This window comes from Chondrus crispus, genomic scaffold, assembly GCF_000350225.1.
Source record: "Chondrus crispus Stackhouse genomic scaffold, scaffold_27, whole genome shotgun sequence".
Classification (NCBI taxonomy): domain Eukaryota; phylum Rhodophyta; class Florideophyceae; order Gigartinales; family Gigartinaceae; genus Chondrus; species Chondrus crispus.
This window is the reverse complement of record NW_005179169.1, coordinates 185,527-209,649: the sequence shown is the minus strand read 5'-3', so window position 1 is coordinate 209,649 and position 24,123 is coordinate 185,527. Positions and strand designations below refer to the sequence as shown.

General features: G+C 52.6%; 1 protein-coding gene across 1 annotated transcript; it reads left to right on the top strand.

Annotated features, from left to right (window-relative positions):
• The first annotated feature begins 22,683 nt into the window (after positions 1–22,683).
• CHC_T00005114001 (hypothetical protein) lies at positions 22,684–23,001 on the top strand. The gene has a single exon (XM_005716916.1). The coding sequence runs from the start codon at positions 22,684–22,686 to the stop codon at positions 22,999–23,001; it is 318 nt and encodes a 105-aa protein (XP_005716973.1).
• Positions 23,002–24,123: the final 1,122 nt, after the last annotated feature.

The window sequence follows — 24,123 nt, the reverse complement described above, 5'->3', positions numbered from 1 at the left end:
ATTGGGACGCCCCCTGGAGAGATTTTCCCTCCAAACCATGAGCCATGAGAAGGCGATGGTAAACGGCAGCAGCAGAGGTATTTTCTTTGGGAATTGCGGACGATGGAGGAACCGAGGTAGGGGCAAGGAGCGGATCCTCAGGTGAAGGGGAAGCCGGACGTGGGGTAGCATCCCCGTTCGACGGTGGTGCTCTCGGGATTGAAATGGTTTCCGTCGAGCAGCTCGCAGGAGGAAACTCGACGCGCAGAGGAGCCTGAGGATGGGTCAAGCCCATGGGTGCCGTACATGACGGCAATGGCAAGGTCGGCGTGGGGGTGACGAGCTGTCCCTCGCGTGAAGGGGAAGCGGGAAGTGAGGTTGGATTCACGTCCGAAGAAGACACGACTCGAAGCGACAAGGTTTCCGCCGAGCTCGTGGGAGGAAGTACGACGCACACAGGGGCCTCAGACGCGAAGAGACGGACCGGTGCAGGAAGAGGGGAACTTGGAGCAGAAGGTCGAGAGCACATCTCAGGCTCTCGAGGATCCACGTTCACAACAGTGAACGCGTTGGGGATAAATGGTTCATTTCTGAAACGGCGGCTCATCTGGGCCTCCCAGGCAGAACAGAGAGAGAAGGACCAGGGGTTGGTTTACACGAAGTCGCCAGCAGCTGGATGATTTCTACCAGGGGAAAAAGAGGGTCGCTGGCGTGAAAAGGACCGAGACGAATTTTGTGGAGGAACGCAATCCCACGCTACCGTCTCGATCAGTTCGAGGAGGGCGTGCACCTTCACGGTCCACATCGGATCCGCCAAGGGGGACAAAAAAATCGAGGAGACGCATCTGTTCGCGGAGTTTCGAAAGGAGGTGCCACAAGCGCCAACAGTCGAAAACTTCCCACTGGAGTGTAACGACGACTTTCACGCACCACTCCGAGAGAAACACAGTCCACAGCCCGTGCTGCAGATCGCGTAAATGACTGCCGTAATATGTCAGGACGGGGCCCCTAACTCAGCCCAGAAACCCTGACATACCTCGTATTGACTCCACCAGGAAGGGGTTCGTTGGTATCGATTGGTGTAGTGCTGTCTGGAAATTTCACGGGCCTCAATCATCTGGTACGCCACGAAGTATCCAGTGTCGGATCGGACCCGATGTTCAAAGCGTACGGTAGTTTGGAAAAAGAAAATACCTCCGCGCTTCGTATGGCGAAAGTTTGTGGGAAGAATGGCTTGGGTCCAAAGCATGGCGTCGGTCGTAACGGTGCGTTGGTAGCGCCACAGTCGGTCCGCCTCACACACTGGGTCAGCGAAGGTGCAGTCGATGAGGTTTTTGAGGTAGAGTCGTTCCCGCTCCGTGCGACATTGCCAAGTGTCGCAGTGGTAACATGAAGGTATGAGGGCGTCGGCCATTGGCATCTCAATCCGAGTGAGCACAGCGTCCATGAAGCGCAGGGATAAGGAAGAGCGACCGCGCGGGGAGGAGTGACGTACGATGGAGGTGGGTATAGCGATGCGGGTGCGCCGATCAAAGGTGTGAAGGGCCCGCAAAGGGAAGTTACCGGGCAACATGCCCGCGTCGTCGGCAAAATTATTTTCAATGCCTTCAAGGTCGCGGATGCCCACAGAGGAGAACCATTGAGCAGAAGCGAACAGGGATGCGTTATCGCGCATGGTTTTGTTCTGCAGTTCCTCGAGCGAAGGATGACGGCGGGCTACACAAGAGGAATGGTAGCCCGGATGGAAGGCCGGTTCGGTAGGGTTGGTAACGGGGGGTAGATGGGGTATGGAAGGAAGACCCCTGGGCACTTCGGACTTGCGAGGAAAGCCCACATCCGGACGTTTACGGGTGGCACTATCGTCTGAGTGTTCCGACGGAGAAGGAAGCATGGTATTTTCGTCTTACCCTTTCCAGAACGCCGCGCAGAGTGATTGACGGTTGGGAAACACGGTAAGGGACGGCAGGAGATTATACGATGGCTTGGCGCTGTACAAGGGCGCTCAGAAGAGGGATATGTAGTGCAATAATGGGCTCTACATGGGGTTGGAACGAAAGGAAAATAATTGGATATGACAAGTAGTCCGGGTTGGGGGACACACGTGTGAATAATTGCACAGTTTTAATTTTTAATTATTTCATTTTATTTAGTTAATTAGTTGGCATTAATTTTGCTGACATTAGATTAGATCTAGGATCTAGCGCCGCGAGCTACTGTAGTGGCTCCGGCTGGGCGATATATACCTTAGCCCGCTGACCACGAAGTCAGTAAAGGTAACCCGAGTTGCCGGAGTTAGATCTCGTCTTCGTCGAAGACCGCTTCCGTTCAAGCGACGCGCTTCTCTTCTACGCTGCTAACGACATCCTCTATTGCTCGGGGTCCCATTCCTTTTCCTTATCCTTTTACCTTTTCTATCTCTAATTCCTATCCTTTTCTATCTCTACATCTAATTTTCCCATAATTGTGTTGGTTCCATTGGAATCGGTCGCGACCGATCCGGTGTTGGTGTGGTTGCCATCGGGCTGCACGTAGGTCGTAGCGCTGCTACAGTGTCCTGTTCAGTCGGAAGGCTGTTGCAACGAAGCCTCCTTCGAAGGTCTCATCATACAAGACAGTGTTGGTAACACCAACCGCGATTGCGATCGCATTGGTGTCGGTGTTTTGCCATCGGGCAACACGTTGGTCGTAGCGTTGCTACATAGTTACGTTCCCGTCGGGTAGTGCTAATGGAGCCCCCGTCGAAGACCTTGAATTATACACAAGGTGCTGAAGACGCTCGTCGAGCATTGGCCTTACAACCCAGCGAACCGCCGTTACATTCTCGTACACAAGCTCAACTCGCACTCGCCGAGCACTCAAGTCTTCACAAGTCTCTACCACCATTATCCTCCCGGGCCGGGCATCTTTCCTTACCCCCCCGTCGGAGTTGGGCTACCGTGGGCCGCAAGCCCACACAAGGAAAAGGGAGTCTCGAACGCTCCGTAGCGCGTGCCATCGGCAGTGGTTGTTTCTGTTGCTTTTCTTCTTCTTTTTGTTTGCCCGTCGGACTGTGTTCGCGGCCTGCCAGGCACATTGCACTACAAAGAAGAGGGTATGCATGAGGGCTTGACGAACCACGAAAGACAGAATCCTGAAGACGTGGTTTTTCTGCAGGCGGACAAACAGTAGCTGGGCGGACTGTTTTGTCCGATAACGCCAAAAGCGGTCTAGATTCTATACACACCTTCCCCATATCAACAGATTATGTATATCTTGCCAACTACAATACTCAGTCGAGTTTTGTAGGCGCTAAGTCAGTGAAGCTCTCCCAGTGTCAAGCCATACCAGAAGTTCTTGTAGTATAACACCCCAGCCCTCAACTGACCACGAAGGCGGGAGCAGACTCAGGGCGTATACTGTAGCTCGAAGTGCGATGTCACCGGGCGTACGTGCCAATAAGCGAATGGGAACGTGTCCTTGGTAGCGTTGTAGAGTCTCGAATGGGTTTGAAACCCCAACAAGCAACGGCTGGCAGATCGACGGATCGACGCGTGACTCGGCGCCCTTGCAGTCAGGGCGACGACGCGGAGTCCGGATCCTGGAACGAAGCCGGGCTGTCGTAGCGCCGCACCCTCGAGTGGGTGGTCGGAACGTAGAACAGAAAACGCAGTGAAAAGGGTCCGAAGACCTGCAAAAAAGAAAGGAAAACGTAGACGAGTATGGGTCGGACTTGACCAGACTCGCCCTCCGCGTGCTGTCGATGGTCCTCTCTTCATTCCCCTAGCGGCCTACTTTATTGACAACGTAATTCTGTACTTCTTACACCGTAAAGCGTAACGGCGCCAATACAGAGGAGACTTCGTAACGACTATTTGCGCCGTTGCGCAACAGTACTGTACTCGAGGTACTGTAAGGCTCGTTCGCCTTACACGCAACATTAGACGGATCCGAAAAATAACAGTCGTTGTCATAACGTTTGCCACGTGGTTGACGTTTCCACGCGGACAGTATTTTTGTGTAGATAGGACACGCGTCCTTATGCTACAGTGTTCAAAGGTGGTGTGCTGGACACCGGCGCACAGCGGTCAGTGATTGGAAGACATCAAGCAGACGAGTACTTTAAGCACTACCGGTTCCATGCTCTACTCACTCCTGGCAAGGTTCGCTTCAAGTTTATGGACCAAACATGCCCTTCCCTCGGTGTCATGACACTATTCTTCCCAACGCCTGGAGGTCTGCGAAAGATCGAAGCTCATGTTGTCAACGCAGACATTCCCCTTCTAATAGGTCTAGACATGCTCGATAAGTATGGATGGAATGTACTTACCGTTCAAAACCAACTGCAATCTGCAACGGAAAACTGCGTCATGGACCTTGTGCGACAAGATGGACATGTTTATGCTCCCTGGGATGAGATATTTGAGACTCTCTTTTCAAGAGAGCAACTGACAAACTTGCATCTTCATTTTATGCATCCATCAACTGACAAGGTGTACAACCTCCTCAAAATGGCACGTCCAGATATTATGAGCAAGGACACCAAAGACATTTGGCATACATCTCACGCTCCTGCCACGCTTGTCAAATTTACTAGACCAAACCGATTACGTTCCAAGTACGGTTCCCAGATGACGTCGTGTTTAACAAGGAGATTCGGATCGACTTGTTTTTCTAGACCAAACTCCAGTCTTGAGCATCGTGGATGTTGGTACAAACTTGCCACAGCGCTATTTTTACATCGTGAGGATAATGCAACTATTTGGAATACTTTCTTGTATTCATAGGTATGTATGTATGCTGGGTTCCCTTCTGCTATGCTTACTGATCAAGGTTCGGTTTTCATGTCTAAAGAGTGGGAGAACAAATGCAAAAACCCATCGATTACTCTGAGACACACAGGAACGGAGTCACATAACTATCTAGGATTTGGAGAGACATATCACACCTCGATCAGAAGATCGAGTTTTCAATTCGGTCTCTGTCAGTTACCCGTCTGAACCTCGCGAGTTGAGATTGGCACTACCTGTGAAGGCAGTGAACGACACCGCTGGTCCACAGGAGTTAGTGCCCTCTCTGTTAGTATTTGGAATGATTCCTAACATACCTAGACAGAAATCGCCGCCTGAGGGACACAACACACGCATGAACATGATGCAGATAGCACGGGATGAGTATGAGACTATTTTTGCGCAGAACCGATTACAACACGCTTTGAGGCAGAAAGTACCACTGTCTGCACATTTCAGATGTGTAGTGCAATACCCGTCTCGGGTAGGGCGATGAAAGGAAGTGAAAAAGGAAAAAATTGGATACTGTAGTCCGGGGTTGGGGGACACACGTGTGCGACGAAGCGCACGATTATTTTAATTATTTAATTTATTTAATAATTAGATCTAGAATCTAGAGCCGGGAGCTACTGTACTCGCCGCGGCGGGGCTCTATATAACTTAGCCCTTTGACCGAACAAGTCAATAAACCAACCCGAGTTGCCGGAGTTGAATGTCGCCTTGGTCGAAGTCCGTCTCTACCAAGACGCTCCCTTTTACCTAAGCCTACGGCATCCTTCAGCGCTCGGGGGTTCCATTTCTTTTTCCTTTATTTCCCTATCCTTTTCTATCTCTAATTCTACCTATTTTCCCCTTATCTTGTGTTGGTGCCATCGGCCTCGGTTGCGACCGAACCGGTGTAGGTGTCTTTGCCATTGGGCGACACAGTTGACGTAGCGCTGCTACTGTGACCCATTTTCCGACGGAGACCGTTGCAACAACGTCTCCCTCGAAGGGCTCCGTCGTGTTACGAGCCAGTGTTGGTGCCATCGGCCTCGGTTGCGACCGAACCGGTGTAGGTGTTTCGAGCCATCGGGCGGCACGGTTGACGTAGTGCTACTACTTTCATTTCATCCCGTCGGGCTGCGTTGCGACGCCCCCGTCGAAGGCCTTGTCGCGTTACAAGGTGTCGAAGAAGCTCAACGAGCATTGGCCTTACAACCCAGTGGAACCGGGGTACCTACGTACGCGCCCCACCCCACACTCGTCGAGCAGTTCTCTTCGCAAGTCTGTACCACACCGATCTCGGGCCGGGCTATTTCTCTGTGCCCCCCCATCAGGGATCTGAGCTACTACGAGTCGCAAGCTCGTTTAAACGGAGAAGGGAGAGTCGGACACTCCGTAGCGCTGTGCCATCGGCAGATCTTCTTTTTGCTGCTGTTGTTGTTTTTGCTGGACCATCGGACCGCGGTCTCTGCCCGACAGGCGCATTGCAGTATAGTGCAATGCGCCTTTTGTATACAAAAGTGGTCTCCGGACCTAGAATTGCGTACAGGAGACCCCGACCTAGAAACTGCGTAAGCTGAAACGAACTACAGGAGTTTTATCTGCGACGTAAGTTTATTCAGGTGCGGTGGCGTTTTTCTATTTTTTTCTTTGTGTCAAGTTAGGTTCGTTTTTGGAAACGAACCATGTCGACAAGCCCACCCCGGGACGTCGGTCCCGGGGCGAGTAGGAGCGGATCGGCAAGGGCGTCGAGGATCCCGCGAGGTCCTCGCACCCGAAGCCAGGCCAATACGGCCACGGAACCCGAAGGTCAAGAATACCCGACGGGGATTGAAGCCGACAAGGATAACCTATCCTACAGGTTCGAGAAGATGGGCGAGGAAATTCGCCAAGAGATGACGAAAAATCTCGATGCTGAATTAGCCCTCGTCCGGAAGCAACTAGAGTTGCAAGCATCCGATTTCCACACCGTTTTAGGAGAGCTATCGGCTCGAGTGGATCTCGTCGAGAAGGAGCGAGGAGATGCGACCAACGGTCTGGAGCCAGAGGTCCTAGCTTCGTTGAAAATTTCAGCCAAGGACGCGAGGCGCGACGCGAATCAAGCCTTGGAGTCCTTAGGAAAATTTTGAACAAGCATCGATGACCGATTCGACCGCGCCGCGCAACGTCTCAAGGACCTTGAGCAGGCCGCGGATCAAGCTCCGCAAGGATCAGACGACGAGCTGCTCCCTTCGGGAAGAGAGGGCGACCGCCGGTCGAAGAAGGACAAGCCCGCTCGTCAGCGGAGCTCCAAGTCCAAGCCCTCGAAGAACGGCAATCGACGTACAAGCAAGGGTCACTGTAGTGACGATCCGGAGAACCGGGACTCACAGTCGGAGTCTCTCGGTCAGTCCGAAGATGGTAACTGCGGTTCGTCGAACCATTCGGGCGATTCCGAACGCCGTTCAGAAGAAGGAAACGGAATTTCGTCAAGCAAGAAAATTTCCTCCAGACGAGGCGGAGTCACTTCGTCCGCCTCGCGGAGAGATAAGGACGCGGAGCCCGAAGATGTCGCAACGCGGCGCAGGCCGCGATGGGAGGAGTTGGAGGAGCTGAATCCGACCAACTACCTCTTCAAAAAAATAACTTTCGTACCGAACGTACCGCTTGCGGAACCCGCAGACATATTTGTCAAGTTCCCGGCGGACCGCCGTGCGAAAAATTAGGAGAGATATTCCGCCTAAGGTGAAGAAGGACAACACGTTCACAGGAGAGGACGGGGTCCGTGTGTTGGATTTTTTGGCAAAGTTAGTTCAAGAGTTTGATACTCAAGAAATGAACGAGGGGCAAGCGATCCGCTTGTTGCCCGAATTTCTAAGCGGCATCGCCATGAGACAGTACACTTCGGTGTCTCAGACGGCCGGGTCCCATCACGGGAAGGTGTCCGTGTGACCGGAGGCCGTACAGTGGTTGTTGAGGAGTTTCGCAACCGACGAGGCGATCCGCCAAGCCGTGCTCGCATTGCGAGAAGTTCAGCAAAGATCGTCTGAAGACGAGATGGAATTTTATATCCGTCTGACGGACGCGGGCAATCGATGTGGAAACGTATATTCGATGGAAGAACAAATGACGATGTTTATTGAAGGACTCGATTCGAGTATTAAGCCAATGGTATCTCAATACCGACAAGACAATCGGGACGTTTCGTTTTTGAGACTAGTTAATTACGCGAAGGCGCATGGCTCGGCGAGCCGGGCTAAGGACAAGAAGACCAAGAAGGTCACGATTCAGACGCCGTCGACGTTCAGGGCGGGGAAGAAGCCGAGGGCTCCTTATCCCGGTCGTAAAAGTCAGGGCGCCGTCCACTTAGCCGAGACAATCTCCGCGTCAGATGAACGCAGTGCGCCCGGAGACAGCCAAAGTCAGTACGAAGGAGCATTGGTAGCCGAAGGCAATTTTATTGAGCCATCGGAGGGCTACGGACACGAGGACTACGGGGCAAGCGGGTCGTCAACTCTACCGACGCCCACGTACACGACGGAGTCGTTTTCAGAGCCCACGGATCCCGTGATGACGTTCCGGGGGCGCGGCCACACGCCGGCGCCGCGCATCCCGATGGAGGACAAGGGTACAACGTTTCGAAGGCCAGGCTGGATGGGAAGGCCGCAACATCAAGGAAGACCGCCGGCCTGTGGAGGACCTAGGCCGCAATATCCCGTCAAGACGCACGGACTGGTGTGCTATCATTGTTACGAAAAGGGGCACGCCGCGCCAACGTGTATTCTTTCCCTCCGGGAAATGCACCAAGTTTTGGGAAATTATGAGGCGTTGTCTCCGATGGAGAGATTAGGGATACCACCGACGAGTAATCTGAAGGTCAAGAATTGGTTCGATTCGCAGACGGCGAGCACGCCGAGTGCTTCAACGCCGAGGTCGAACCAACCCTTGGGAGGGCCCGCCGCGAGGCCCGCGTCGTCGGATGTGAGAAGGATACCGCAGCGGCAGGAAAACAAGAGGGGAATCTCGCATGAGTCGCGAGAGACACAGGGTCGACGTACTGTGCCTGGGGCTCAGCCCCGTTCCCCGTCTCTAAGGGAAAAATCAGGCCTTGAGGAGGGGGTTGTTGGACTGGTGGATAAGCCCAAAGGGCCAGCTCAAGTCAAGAAAATTTTGAGCCGAGCCCGAGATCATCCGCTGGAAGAAGTTCGAAGACCCTGGTACAGGGTTAAGCGAAGGGAGTGTCCCGAGAAGAATCTGGTCCTTGCGCGAAAAAACTACAAAGTTTACGCGGACATTGGACCAACAGTCGGATTGATGAGCCGGGTGTTGTCTGTTTTAGACACCGGCGCGGGACCAAACCTTGTGCGAAAATCGGAACTCCCAGCTGGAATGGAATCTCTAGTGTCCTACGGACCGACCCAAGACATTGGCGACGCGAACAATAGGCCACTCTGGACTCTCGGCACCATTAGAATGCCTGTGAGGCTTGGAAAATTTGTGGCCGCAGCCGAGTTTATTGTATGCGAAAAACTAGCCGTCCCGCTAATTCTAGGCGCGGACTACTGTGACCGGTTTGTGGAAGCAATTTATCCAAGGAAGAAAACGGTTGAGTTGGCGAATTTTTCGGAGGTTCCGATAGTTAGGCGGTTCTCGACGAGAAAAGGGAAGAAGAATCTCGTCCCGGGAGAGGACGAGAATGATGGAAAGGGGGAGCGAATTTCCCCTAAGGTAAAAGTGGCAAGAGCCACGACTATCGAGCCAGGGACGCAACGCGTCGTGGAATGCACTTCGAAGAGGGCGGGCTTGGTTGTGGTTCAGACGTACTCGTCGTTGTACGGAAGGCACGGGCTGACGTGCACAAATGGTGTTGTTCAGGTCGAGCCTGATAGGCCATTTCGTTTACTCGTTGCGAATTTTAGGACGTACCCTGTCAGGGTGCAAAAAGGCCAGGTAGTGGCAGAATTATTACGGCATCCGAGAGCTGCGCTCGAGAGCAAAACCACCATCGGTGAAGTTCTTGGGATTCAAGAAAGGAAGAAGGAGAATTTTCCTAATTCCACCAAGGCGCCTACGGGCGAGACAAGATGTGAACCGTCGGATTAAGGCCGCGAGGACCAGCCAGAAGAACGGTAGGCAGGGCTCTCCGCGTCGGCAGCTACGAAGCCGCAACGCAGGATTGAGCGGCCACCGCCGGACGTGGAGGACCTCGACCTGAGCCACGTGCCGGAACGGCTGCGCGAGCGGTGCCGTCGGATGTTGAAGAAGTATTCAATGATGTGGGATGGGAGGCTTGGTGAAATTAATACCACAGTCCATCGGATCGAGTTGATCCCCGAGACTCGTCCCATCGCACAAGCCCCGTATCGGGCCGGGCCTAAAGCCCGCGAAGTAGAACATGCAGAAGTGCAGAAGATGTTAGAGGCAGGAGTGATAGAACCAGCGCAGTCAGAATGGGCGTCGCCTGTGTTGCTGGTGCCCAAGCCGGATGGGTCAATGCGTTTTTGCGTAGACTACCGCAGGCTGAACGCAGTGACCGTGAGGGACACGTACCCTTTGCCACGCATGGACGAGTGTCTAGACTCGCTTGGTGACACCAAGGTTTTCTCCGCGTTGGACGCGATCTCGAGATATTGGCAGATGCCTATCCCTGAGTGCGACCGCGACAAGACCGCATTTTCGTGTCACTCAGGTCTGTATCGCTTCTCAAGAATGACCTTCGGGCTAACGCGCCAGCGACGTTCCAGAGAGCAATGGATATCCTGCTCTCTCCGTTCCGTTGGAAATGCTGTTTGGTGTATCTAGACGACATAATCATTTTTAGCAAGTCGTGGGAGGAGCACATCGTGACGTGGATGAAATACTTTCCGTATTGGAAAAGGCAGGTGTCAAGCTCAAGCTTCGCAAGTGCGAACTTTTCGTGGAAAAGATCAAGTACCTGGGCCACGTCGTCCGCCCAGGTACGCTAGAAGTCGATGTCGCGCGAACCGCTGCGTTGGAACAAGTGCGGTACCTGCGAACGCAGACCCAGCTCAGAAGCTTCCTGGGACTCTTCAATGTCTACCACAGGTTCGTTTCGCATTATGCGAAAATCGCGCGGCCTCTAAACCAACTACTGAAGAAATGACAACCGGTCCAGTTGGAAGGATTCGACGAACCGTGCAAGAAAGCTTTTCATAAGCTCAAGGACGCCATCTTGGCACCGCCGGTGTTGGCGCTGCCGAAGAAGAACCAACCCTACTCGGTAGATACCGATGCAAGCGACTACCAAATAGGCGCTGCACTATTTCAAACACATCCGGATGCGCAACGCAAACCCATCGGGTTCTTTTCAAGAACATTAGCCGCAGCCGAGAGAAACTATTCTGTATCAGAAAAAGAATGTCTAGCGGTAATTTGGGTTGTACCGACTTTAAGACCATATCTATATGGCGAGCACTTCATTGTGCATACCGACCATGCCTCATTGAGGTGGTTGATGAACGTAACCGACCCCAGCAGGAGATTAATCCGATGGAGGCTACGCCTCTCGGAATTCGATTTTGAAATCAAGTACAAAAAGGGAAAGGCTAACAGCCAGGCGGACGCTTTGTCAAGGTTGCGAACCGCAGGAGAAACCATCGACGAAATCGACGACGAAATCCCATGCTTTATGGCCGAACCGGCCGAGGGTACAGTGGAGGACGAGGAAAGTTTTGACGCGGCAGACGACATCCTCGCTCTTGAGGGGGGGACCGCCCCTGATCGCCTCGATCAATTCCAAGCTGTCACTCCGGAGGAGCTCATTCGCGAGCAAGCCGTCGACCCCTTCTGCAACCGCATCAAGGAAGAAATGGAAGCCTGAAAGGTGAGAACGTTCAGCATGGAGGCCGAGGAACTCGAAGGAACTCTATGCCGTACTGCGGCGGAGTTTGTACAAGTGGTAATACCACAATCGTTAAGGGACCGCGTCCTAGGGTTGAGCCACTACGCAAAATTGGCAGGCCACCCGGGAGGCAGGAAACTTTACAAGACTTTGAGAAGATATTTTTATTGGCTTACGATGGCCCTAGACTGCTATGCAGTCGCCAAGAATTGCGCCGCATGTGCGCGGGAAAGAGTGAAGTTAAGAAAAAACACGAAGGAAATGAAGCTGTTCACGCCCAAAGCTCCGCTGGAATTTGTCGCCATCGACATCCTCGGCGAGCTAATCACAACTAAGCGAGGAAATCGGTATATTCTCGTGATCAGCGATCGATACTCGAAACTGGTACGAACCGTACCGTTGAAGAAGATATCAGCTGCGCACATCGCACAAGCCTTCGTTCACCATTGGGTATTCGTGTACGGACCGCCGATCAAGCTGCTGTCCGACAATGGAACACAGTTCACGGCCCGGTTCTTTCAGAACGTCTGTAGAATTCTCGGCATACGCAATGTGTTCACGACTACGTACCACCCGCAGGCCAACGGCCGAGTTGAGAGATTTAACCGTACGCTGACTTCCGCGTTGCGAAAATACGTTGGAGAGCATCCCAAGGACTGGGACTTATTTCGCGACGCTGTGACGTTCGCCTACAACACACAAGTTCATCGAACTACGAACATTGCGCCCTTCGAGCTGGTGTTGGCTCGGGCGCCGAGAAACATTGCGTTACAAGCGCAGCCAACTTTGGCGAATTCAGCTCGTCACGAGCATACTACCTGAAATGGCAGTCGTGGTTGGAGAGCCTAATGCGAAACGCCGATAGAAGTTTGCGGAAGGAACAAGCCCGGTACAAGCGAAATTTCGACGCACGCCTTCGCGAGCCGCAATATGAGATCCCACCACGGTCCTACGTGTTACTCCGGAAGGAGCAGGGCACGGCTAGCGAACCGAAACACAAGCTCGCACAAGTCGCTACAGGGCCTTATCAGGTCAGAAGATCGGATCAACATACGGTAGTCATTGCCATTGGCGATCAGGAGGAACGCGTATCGCGAGACAGGGTGGAATTAGCCCCAAGCCCGATGGACCATGCGCCGATAACCGGCCTACGTCAAGCGCTACAGTTCCTGGGAGAGCCGGAGTTAAACGAAGAAGGAGAGGCAATGGAGGACGAGGAACATCCTCACACCCGTGCGCCTACGACAGGGGACCTGGATAATTTAGTTGGTCAAACGCCGACAGCGGATACACCTCCAGACCTACGCGAGCTCGGAACGTCCAAAGAAGAGGACGAGTTGGAAGATCTTCAGAAGGGGGAAGGAAACAGTTCAGAGAAAGGAGAGGAAACAGAGAACACGGAATATGTAATCGACCGGGTCGTCGACCACGATTATCAAAATGGTAATTTGATTCTCAAGGTAGAATGGTACGGTTATACGCCCGAGGACGCGACGTGGGAGCCCATTGAGCAATTGCCCCGCAGTGTGGCCGTCACGTATTTCCGAAGGAAGAAATTACTCTTGCCGCCGCAAGTCGCGCACGCGCAAGCGGGGTAGGCATCGTCAATAGAATTAGCAGATTAGGAAACACGGAAGAGTCGGAAATTCGAAACGAAGGGGTCCGAAAGCAAGGCAAGTCGGAGCGAGAGGAGTAAGGCAGTTTTCCGTCCGGAACGCCTTTGCGAAAAGGGATTGACGAGCGGGTTACCCCCGAGTCGAGGGAGAAGGAGGGGAAAAGATGCAGTTGATGTAGAGACGCATGCGAGGGAGGCCGATCGAGAGAAAGTGAATGACGCGGGACGCGAGAAGATCGCGAGTGAAATGTTGGAATTGTATTGGGGATGGTCCCCATCAGGAGGCTCTCGAGTTGGAAGTGATGGGGTGAACAGCGTCGCAGAGAGAGGGAGTAAGGACAGTCGCCGGAAACGAGACCCCTCGGAGTGAGGGGAAGGGAAACGAAATGACTCAAGCGAGTTTGCCTGAGACCCCCGCCCACGAATGAAATGGCCTGCGCGGACAGGCCGTGGAAGGGAAATTTACTGTATTCTCAAGCTGAGGTAATTTACCTCCTTGGATACGATCACACGAGGCCGCCGCGCGCACGTGATGTACGCCTAGATCGATGATCCGCCCTCATGGAGCGGGATTTAATAAAAAAAATTGGGGCTCGCAGCTGCTAAGCTATGGCGTGATTATATATAGGGGACAGGCGCCCTCTATCTGCACAGACCGAAGACCACGCGCAAGACAAAGGCCGACGGCAACATTGTGTCACAAGCCGCTTTGTAACACGTACTCTTCCAATACCGACGTCCTCATCGAGGAAAACTGTTTTTGAACAGGATCAGCAGGGACAGACACTGTCACGCGTATAACTTTCCTGCGCTAAGGGCGATCTACTTACCTACTTACTACAGTAATCGACCCCCCTCATGTCTTTCTTCTGTTTTTGTTTTTGTTCGTTTTTGCCTTAATCTTTTTGTTTTAGTTTTTGTGACGTAGAGAACAAGAACCCCGCACCGTGGACAACGGGGAACAAGCGTACCGGGTCCCGTGTGAGCAAATGTGATGCCCAAGATTGAGGAGGTTCTGTGAATCGTCGATTGTAATTAATTTATTGCACTGTGTGTCACGTCGAGAAGAAGAGCAGGCCTTTGTTTTAAGTTGTACAAGAACGTCAACTCGCGAGGCCTCGTATCTCTGCTTCAGGGAGTACCGCGCGAGCATTTAGGGAAGATTCTGACCGACAAAGAACACCGCAACGCCCGTAGTTATGCCCTAGACGAGGATCCGTCATCACGATGTTGCTAGAGCCGACGGTCTCTCTGTTTGTACTGACGGTTGTTCCGAACAGCCACAAGGGCAGGACGCTTACAAAAGGGGCGAATCTAGAGAGTTGGTCCACTGAAACGAGGGTGAGAATTCACCAGCACGACGAAGAGCGACGTAGTTGCTTCCGGCGATCATCAGAGTACGCTTACTAATTCTACTGTACCTGCAGGGAAGGGCATAGTGCCCAGGGTGGAGATACCGGTATCAAGTCCTGGAAGGAGTTGAGGGGATGCGATCACCAAATAGGAACACACATGTAGGCCGGAGAGGACACGTGAGACACTCCCGGTGCCGCTGGAAGCCCTGAAGGGCAGAAAGCATGGGAAACATGAGTGCCTATACCCTCTCAACTCCGCCACCGTGCAATCGCACGCCGCGCTCGCCGACATCCCATGCAACCTACGCTGCGTCGATTCTTTTAGGGAACGTTTCGTCTTGATATTATGCGAGAACACCACCGCGACGCAGACGACACAGGTGCCTCCTGGCACTCGACAGGGACATTTTTTTGTGGAGGTCGTAGGGGAAGTTGGGGAGGAATCCGAGCAACCCGCTCATTTCCTTGCCATTGGGGAAACGATCCCGACCCTCAACGAGAGTCATGTGGGACAGACCGAAGAGGTCCAGCCAGTCCACTGCATTGTCTTGTAGTTCCCCGTCGGTGATGAGTAAGAGCCGACATGGGCGAACTACAGTGCGCTAGGAGCAGGAATGGGGAGAGACAACATGCGTCCGTGTCGGGGAGAGGTAAAGGACACTTCGAATCGAGCCGGAGCGGAAAGACCCATCCCCTCAGAACTAAGGCAAGTAAGAAAAGGAGGTTGAAATTTTCCTCGACTATAGGGCCCACGCCAGAAAAATAACAAAGAGGATGCCTAAATCGCCTGAATTTTGGCAGCGGGATCAGGACAAATGAGAACACCTGTCCACGTGTCAACTTCATGCGAGATACTTCAGCCCGGCGGTGCCTGACGAGCGACGACGCCCCCAAGCCAAGGATCGATGCCGTGTCGGATCGTTGCTACGCAAGGTGATCAAATTGCGAATTTTAAGGAAAGGGGATCTACGTCCCAACGTCATGTACGCGTCGGCAGATCCGGACAGCAAGAGAATTCAAGGTCGTCGGCACGCTGATAGAATGGCAGTCTGAGGAGCTCTCGCGCACGATTCATCAAACCATCTACGCAAGGAGGACAATACCTCGACGATAATGAAATGTAACGTCGAAACAGACGCCTACAGTGACGTTGTGACGAGGGTAGAAGGACAACATCGCCGGTATTACGTTGACCATATTTTATTTCCCACAGGGACCAGGCCAGGAGAAGGAGAAGGGATCCTCTCACGTGGCAAGAAGCTCACGCATTTTACCATGGAAATTGAGACCTCGTTGGAGATATAGTGTCTCCCTCGGAGGGAGACAACACCAACCAGCAACTATCGAAGATCGCGATCGCAACCACTACGTCACACCGCTTCCAACTGGTGGAGCGCCACGCCACAACCCCCTCCACGAGCACACACAATGCCTATCGTCTTTCTTTCTTTCTACTTTTCTATCTTGCTATTTTTTTATATTTTGCGTCCCCTGTTTCCTTGCCTAATTGTTTTTTTAGTGAAGGCGGAACATGACGCCGCGCCGATCCGCGACTAATCATGGGAGAATCGAGAACCGTCGATCGCAAGTTAATCTTTCAGACGGCTCATCAAGTCTCGAAGGAGAGCCAAGTCTGTCCGGCGTTGGTCAAGATCGCCAAGTACGAGCAGCCCTAAGCCGATCCGGAAGGCGGAGCCGCGCGAGTAGTCGAAGGAAAATATGACATACAGGATACAGGGCGACGGTCGAAAGAACTTCCGAAATGAGAACCCGCTCTGACGATGTTGCCAACGCCGACGGCTGTTCTAGTGATACCAACGGGTGTGTCTAACAGCCGGGAATGCGGAACGCAAACGAAAAGAAAAAAAACTCCGAAGATCGTTCCTGTAGGAAGAGGTTGCAACGGACGACGGGGGTATGACGCGGAAATTTCTATGCGTTGAACCGAGGGAATTCGCACCAGCAAATGCTATCGAAGTGGATTTTATTGCGTGTATAAGGGAAGGATGAATCGGTACGAAGAGGCCCGACATGGTTGTCTTTGACAATCCTCTGTGGAGCCCTGTGAGACGTACTGTACCGGTACAGAGTGAAACAGGCGTAGGGGAGACGGATCAGTACTGGATCCAAGGAAAAATTGAGGAGACACGACGACCGCCTTGTCATGCCCGCGTCGGTTGAGACGACAGATAGAGTAGAAAATTATGACACGGACGCCGCAGGGATAAGAGGAGGAAGTTGAGACTCGAAGCAGAGGAATATTTGGGATGCACACCGCGATAAAGAGGAGGAAATTGGCGGTAAAGAGGAGGAATTTGGGAAAAAGAAGAGGAGATGGACAGATGAGGAGATGTGACCGCAGAGGGGGTGTGCATACAAAAAAAAGAGAGGAGGAAATTAGGAGTCCGAGGGAATGGGCGGAGTCGGAGACCCCAAAGAGGACATCGTTCCCTCGACGAGGAGTTCAGCCGGACAATGGATCAGCCCGACGTTCGAGGAAGAGTGTACCTGCATGGACCGTTCTGCGTTTCGCTAACGAACGGTACGCGGAAAGAAAAGAGGAGGAAAGTGAAGGTAACGGGGGACACGCAGGTGATTCATTTTATTATCCAAAAGCTACCGGGTGACGTCGATAACCAGACGTCACCCCAAAACGGGTAATAATCCGAGAATGGATCAGGGGGTGGAGTCGTTCCGAGCGGCGGGTCAGTAGGGCGGCACACCCAAGGATTTTTCCTTCGGCAGTGAGGTAACGAGTCGAGCAAGGACTCGCAGATCATCGAGGGAAGCCCCTTGGAGAGCTTCACCTTCGATGCCATGAGCGCGGAGCAATGTGCAGTAGATGTCAATGGCTCCGTCGCTCTTTTTGGGAATTGATGGGGACGGTGGGGAAGACAATGCTTCCCTAACCGACAGAGTTACGGTATGCCCTGCCGAGGGGATATCGACAGCAGGAGGAGCAGCAGCAGGGGCTGCAAGGAGAGGGGAATCTGGAGCAGACGGTCGGGGACAAACGTCGTCTGCGCGGGGATCTATGGCTCGTTTGGCAGCCACGTCAGGGGTTGGAACTTGGTTGCCGAATTGGCGACTGAGGCGCGCTTCGGAGGGAGAACACAAGGCGGATGTCCAAGGGTTGAACCAGACAAAGTCACCCGCCGCACTGTGACTTCGTCCGGGAGAAAAGGACGGGCGCCGCCTCGCGAAGGATCGGAATGAGTTGATAGGGGGAACAACATCCCAGTCGACCTGATTGATCTTTTCGAGTAAGGAGTGCAGTTCGAAGTCGGTGTCTGCTCCGCCCAAGGGCACAGTATAGTCCAAAAGGCACATGAGCTCGACGAGCTTCGGAGGAAGATACCACAGCCGCCAACAATCGTACGCCTCCCAGAGCAAGGTGGCGGCTACCTTCACGCACCACTCCGTCAAAAAGACAACCCACAACCCGTGACGAGGATCAGTGAGATGGCTTCCAAAGTAGGTAAGGATGGGACCGAGCTCTGCCCAAAACCCTTGGCAGACCTCAAATTGTCCCCACCATGAGGGGAGTTGCTGGTACCGGTTGGGGTAGTGTGACCGAGCAATTTCCCCCGCCTCAACCATTTGGTAAGCTAGGAAATATCCCGTGTCCGATCTCATCTTACGCTCGAATGCGACCGTATGCTGGAAGAAGGGGATGTTCCCGCGTTTCATATGTCGGAAATTGAGGGGGAGGATTGCGCGCGTGTATGACATGGCATCGTTAGTCACCGTCAGTTGGTTATGCCACAAGCGGTCCGCCTCGAGCACGGGGGCACCCCGTGTCCAGCTGAGGAGGTTGTCAAGGTAATCACGCTCCCCCTCCGTGCGAAACTTCCACGTGTCACATCCGAAGGACGAAGGAATGAGGGCATCGGATAGGGATATGTCGAGACGGTCGAGGACGGCTTCCATGAACCGCAGGGATAGGCCCTGGCGGCCAAGAGGGGAGGAACGACGCAGGATAGATGGGGGAATGGCGATACGGGCACGCCAATCGTAGGAGGAAATGGCTTGAAGGGGAAGGTGACCCGGCAGCATCCGCGCACCGTCGGCAAAGTCGCGCCCGATGCTAGTGACGTCGCGCACGTCGATGGCGGAAAACCAAGGAGTGGCCGCGTACAGTAAGGGATAGTCGCGCATGGATTTACCTTGGAGCTCGGCTAGTGAGGGGTATCGACGAGGAGCTGATGAAGGATGGAGATCGGGATGAAAGACCGGTTCAGGAATGTTGGTGTTCGGGGGAAGTCGGGGTATGGAAGGAAGGTCGCTAGGAATGGAAGGCGTGTGTGAGAAGCCCACACCGCCGCGACCGCGAGTGGTATGTCCGGCAGTGGGACCCGATGAAGGAAACATGGAGATCGTCTTACTCTCACGCGAGCGGCGACCGATGGTCGGAAGAAAAAGGAAGAAGTTGGGAAGCAAAGGAGTGAAGACGCTGCGCGAGGGCGCTCAGAAGGGAAATATATAGTGCAATACCCGTCTCGGGTAGGGGGACGAAAGGAAGTGAAAAAGGAAAAAAAAATGGATACTGTAGTCCGGGTTTGGGGGACACACGTGTGCGACGAAGCGCACGATTATTTTAATTATTTAATTTATTTAATAATTAGATCTAGAATCTAGAGCCGGGAGCTACTGTACTCGCCCCGGCGGGGCTCTATATAACTTAGCCCTTTGACCGAACAAGTCAATAAACCAACCCGAGTTGCCAGAGTTGAATGTCGCCTTGGTCGAAGTCCGTCTCTACCAAGACGCTCCCTTTTACCTAAGCCTACGGCATCCTTCAGCGCTCGGGGGTTCTCTTTCTTTTTCCTTCATTTCCCAATCAAACCCGAGTTGCCGGAGTTGAATGTCGCCTTGGTCGAAGTCCGTCTCTACCAAGACGCTCCCTTTTACCTAAGCCTACGGCATCCTTCAGCGCTCGGGGGTTCCATTTCTTTTTCCTTTATTTCCCTATCCTTTTCTATCTCTAATTCTACCTATTTTCCCCTTATCTTGTGTTGGTGCCATCGGCCTCGGTTGCGACCGAACCGGTGTAGGTGTCTTTGCCATTGGGCGACACAGTTGACGTAGCGCTGCTACTGTGACCCATTTTCCGACGGAGACCGTTGCAACAACGTCTCCCTCGAAGGGCTCCGTCGTGTTACGAGCCAGTGTTGGTGCCATCGGCCTCGGTTGCGACCGAACCGGTGTAGGTGTTTCGAGCCATCGGGCGGCACGGTTGACGTAGTGCTACTACTTTCATTTCATCCCGTCGGGCTGCGTTGCGACGCCCCCGTCGAAGGCCTTGTCGCGTTACAAGGTGTCGAAGAAGCTCAACGAGCATTGGCCTTACAACCCAGTGGAACCGGGGTACCTACGTACGCGCCCCACCCCACACTCGTCGAGCAGTTCTCTTCGCAAGTCTGTACCACACCGATCTCGGGCCGGGCTATTTCTCTGTGCCCCCCCATCAGGGATCTGAGCTACTACGAGTCGCAAGCTCGTTTAAACGGAGAAGGGAGAGTCGGACACTCCGTAGCGCTGTGCCATCGGCAGATCTTCTTTTTGCTGCTGTTGTTGTTTTTGCTGGACCATCGGACTGCGGTCTCTGCCCGACAAGCGCATTGCACTACAAGATGTACGCCAGGTCAACCAGTGTATGTTTATAGGGAAAAGCCGATTCGAAAATGCACCGGACCACATAAGTTGATATCGGCTGTCGGGAAGAAAATAATGGTTAACGTCGGTGACCGTACAGGACCTCGATCCTTCAATTTGGCGCAAGTGAAACCAGCGAAGTTACCGTCTATCTCGTCACTACTTTCAAAGCAGGCCAAGTTCGCCTGCCGCGCAGACACCCAAACCATTCGAGTTTGAGCCTCAAAAGCCAGAGCAACATGCGGCACCACTTCATTCCATTCCTCCGATATCTGAGTTGCCAGGAAGAGCTACTGTAACCTGGCCCTTCTTCTCGGAAGTTATGGCACCAAAAGATCCTAGGACTGGCCAGTTTGATGAAGCAAAGAGGAAGGAGCTTGAGGGTTTAATCAAAAGAGGAACCCTGAAACTAGTCTTGCGTGAAGAAATCGGTCCAAATCCAAACATTGTACCTTCTCGTTTTGTCCTCACTATCAAACGCAAAGAAAATGGGAACGAGCAAGGCACGATTAGTTCTTGGTGGTCATCGTGATCGAGACAAAAGAAGAATTTTGCACAACGCCAATACACTTAAGCAGCCATCTATTCGTATCATGCTCGTATTATCCTCTATCTTGGGACTTGATATGTGCGCAACAGACATCAATCAGGCATATATACAGTCTGTCTCTGAATTGAAAAGGGAAATATTTATACGACCAGACATATTAGAGCTCTCACCAGATCATCTTCTAAAAGCGGTGAAGCCTCTCTACGGCTTTACAGACGCAGGGGATTACTGGGGTGAAACGCAAACTGACCATCACAAAAGCAGCTTGATATGAAGCATGCTGAGGGCGACTTTTCGCTCTTCTATAAGCGCGTAGGAACAAATCTCATTGGGGTTTGGTCATATGTTGACGATATCATACGGGTCGGAGCAGATGAATTCAGAAGAGATTCAAGTGCCGTCAGAAGTCGTGCATTTGATACAAAACCATCTGAAGATACTCCGTTCGTCTTCACTGGTCTTGAGGTAACCAAAAATGATATGAGTCATTCCGTTGGCCAAAAGGGATACATATCGCGCCTAAAGCGCCTACGTCCTGATTCGTTATTTGATGAATATCGCTCTATGAGGGCCAAACTGGCATGGGTCGTCCATTCCAGACCAGATATAGCTTTTACAGTGTCAATAGAAGCACAATCCACCTAAAAACCTTCGGACATGAAATCATCAAGCTCAACAAGATTATCAAATATTTCCAAAACACAATTTCAATCCGCATGAAATACCCTCATTGGACCTAACCTCGCTACACCTCACGGTATACTCAGATGCGTCGTTCAACAACAATAACGACAACTCAAGCCAATTGAGATATATTATTGTTTTGATGGACAAGCATCATCGTGGATCTGTTATTCACTTTTATTCTCAAAAGTCACGTCGAGTCACCAGATCCAGTATGGCTGCAGAAACACTTGCATTTGTCGACGGATTCGACAATGCATACATTCTACGCCATGATTTGCAACGTATGCTTGGTCGAGAGATATCTTTGCTAATGCTTAATGATTCAAAGGCGCTTTTCGATGTCATCAGAGGGTCCAAGTACACGAATGAGAAGAGATTAATGGTAGATCTTGCCGCAATTCGAGAGACGTACAATGAACGTACGATTTCGAATATTGGACTCATTCGTAGCGAACAAAACCCGGCTGATGGGTTGACAAAGATTGGCCCGAACGCGGCTTTTCAAAAGTTGCTGCGAACCAACACACTACAACATCCGATCGAGCAATATGCCATCGATATTTAACAACAACACTCGAAACACAGATGTTTCCGGACTTCCAAAGAGGGAAATGATGGATATGAGGCCATATCCGCTAAGTCAAGTCACTCCAACAATCTGATCAAGGACAAAACCTCATGGTTTTTATTTACTTGCGTTTTATGGGGTAGCCTGAGTTTCGAATTTAGCCTGCAACAGTAGTTTTCACTGCGTATACATAGTTGAAGTCGGGAGTAAAATTGCGAGTGCGAAGACGGGAGCAACCATCTACATTCGAAACTGAGTGTGTCGATTACAAGCCTGACTGCACAGAACTGCAGCTGCCTGACTCTTTCAGCTCTAACGCCCTTTGTCTGCCTCAGCAAAGACTGAGCTGACGCAAAAGGAACCTGGAGGAGATTATTTGACAAAAATTGGAAAATTCAACAAAAAGAATTCGCGTTCTACATCGCTCGGGGGTCAGCCGAGAGACAAGTGTGTTGTCACACGGGGCACACTCGGGCCGATATCACCTCTCGGGCCTCCCATGCGCCCTCGCCTCCACCTCGAGGCCCATGTCCGGCCCTCGAGCTGATAACGACCCTCTTGCCCCGTGTGACAACGCATACATGCTCGCTCACAGATGTCACAGACATTGTCGCGGCTTGCACGGACGGGTTTCGGGCATAGTGTCGTTGTCGTCGAGCTCGACTTCATCCACGATAGTCACATGGACCTATGGCTGGGGCGCGCCAAGTTGCACCTGGTGAGGCCTCGCGGCTCGCCTGTCGTGCACGGACGTGAGTGGACTTTTTGGAGCAGTATGGGTTGCCGCGCGACACAGGACTGTTTACATCTGGTCGCTGATTCACGACGTCTGCGACCTGACCGCGTGCGCACACTGCTTGTGTGTTCCCCCGCTCCTTCGTGCCAAACAGGGGCCGGGCAAATCTCTGTGAAACGACAACGTCCTTCCCTCTCCCTTTGCGGAACGTCGGCGTCGTCAAGCCATCCAAATATCAACAGCCTACCCGCATGTGCGCTGTAACCGTTTCTGCATGGGGCATTGGTTAATATGTGAGAGATAACCACTAGGCAATAGCGCATCTGTCGTGGCCGGGATAGATAAAAGGAGAAGTACCCTGGGTACCGTATGTGCATGCGCCAACCCCAAACTCGAGAGGTCTAACTCTAGTTCAGTCGGGACCCACAGGATAGAGGTGCAACGGCAATCGGATCCATTCATCAGTGGAAGTCATGAGGACGCTCTTCTACTGCATTACTCTCACGTTGCTCAAGGCAATCTGAAGGACACAACCTGACGAATGCGCAGGCGCAGCCCTTCAAGTTACATTTGAGGCGGGTGTGGGGGGCATGTATGATTAGGAGGCCTACACCTGGGGATGGCAAGCGCGAGGTGGACTAGATGGGTGGTGAAGTTCGAGCTTTGACAGTTTGCAACGCTATGGAGTTCCAGGATGACATCTCGCGAGCGAGGTCTTCAATGACTTTAAACGAAGGGCCATATCTTTAACTAGGCTGCATTCCATCTGGTCAGCGCCGCAGGAAGTCGCTGACTCTGAAAAATCTTGGGCTCATCACTCACAGGCAGGATTCTGGGCTACGGCTGTGATGGGGGTGGTGCGTCTGCAAGAATGAATGGAATGCGAGCGAGTAGGACGGCATGAATGGAATGCGAGCGAGTAGGACGGCGGCACTACCTGACCAGATTGCGGAACTATGCCTTTTTTAATTGCGTGCTTTCGCAGTCGCACTAGCGCGGCGACGGCTCCTCACAGTGATGTGGGAGGCGAGAGTTGTGGGAGGCGAGAGTTGTGGCAGGGAGGAGACTTTGTCTCTTATATCTCAAGTTTGCGTTTACTTGTCATAATTATTGTCGAGTGAGATGGCAGGGCTCTCCTAGGGGGAGCCAGCAGCAGAGGGGTGATGTTGCGGGGAGGAAGAAGGATGTGCCGGCCCATCAGGAGAACCCATGAGTGAGGGAGTGAGGCAACGACAAGAGGAGGAAGTTGCGGGGACTGCTGAGTACTGGCATAATGCGGTCCTTGTCAAAATACTTGCATTTTATCGTATGGGAGGTAACTTCATTCAAATTGTAGGGTGGGCCGATCCCATTTATTTTTCACTAGATCAAGTGGAGGGGGGGGGG

Coding starts and splice junctions, on each gene's coding strand:
- CHC_T00005114001 (XM_005716916.1), top strand. CDS start 22,684: ATGGACCTATGGCTGGGGCGCGCCAAGTTGCACCTGGTGAGGCCTCGC.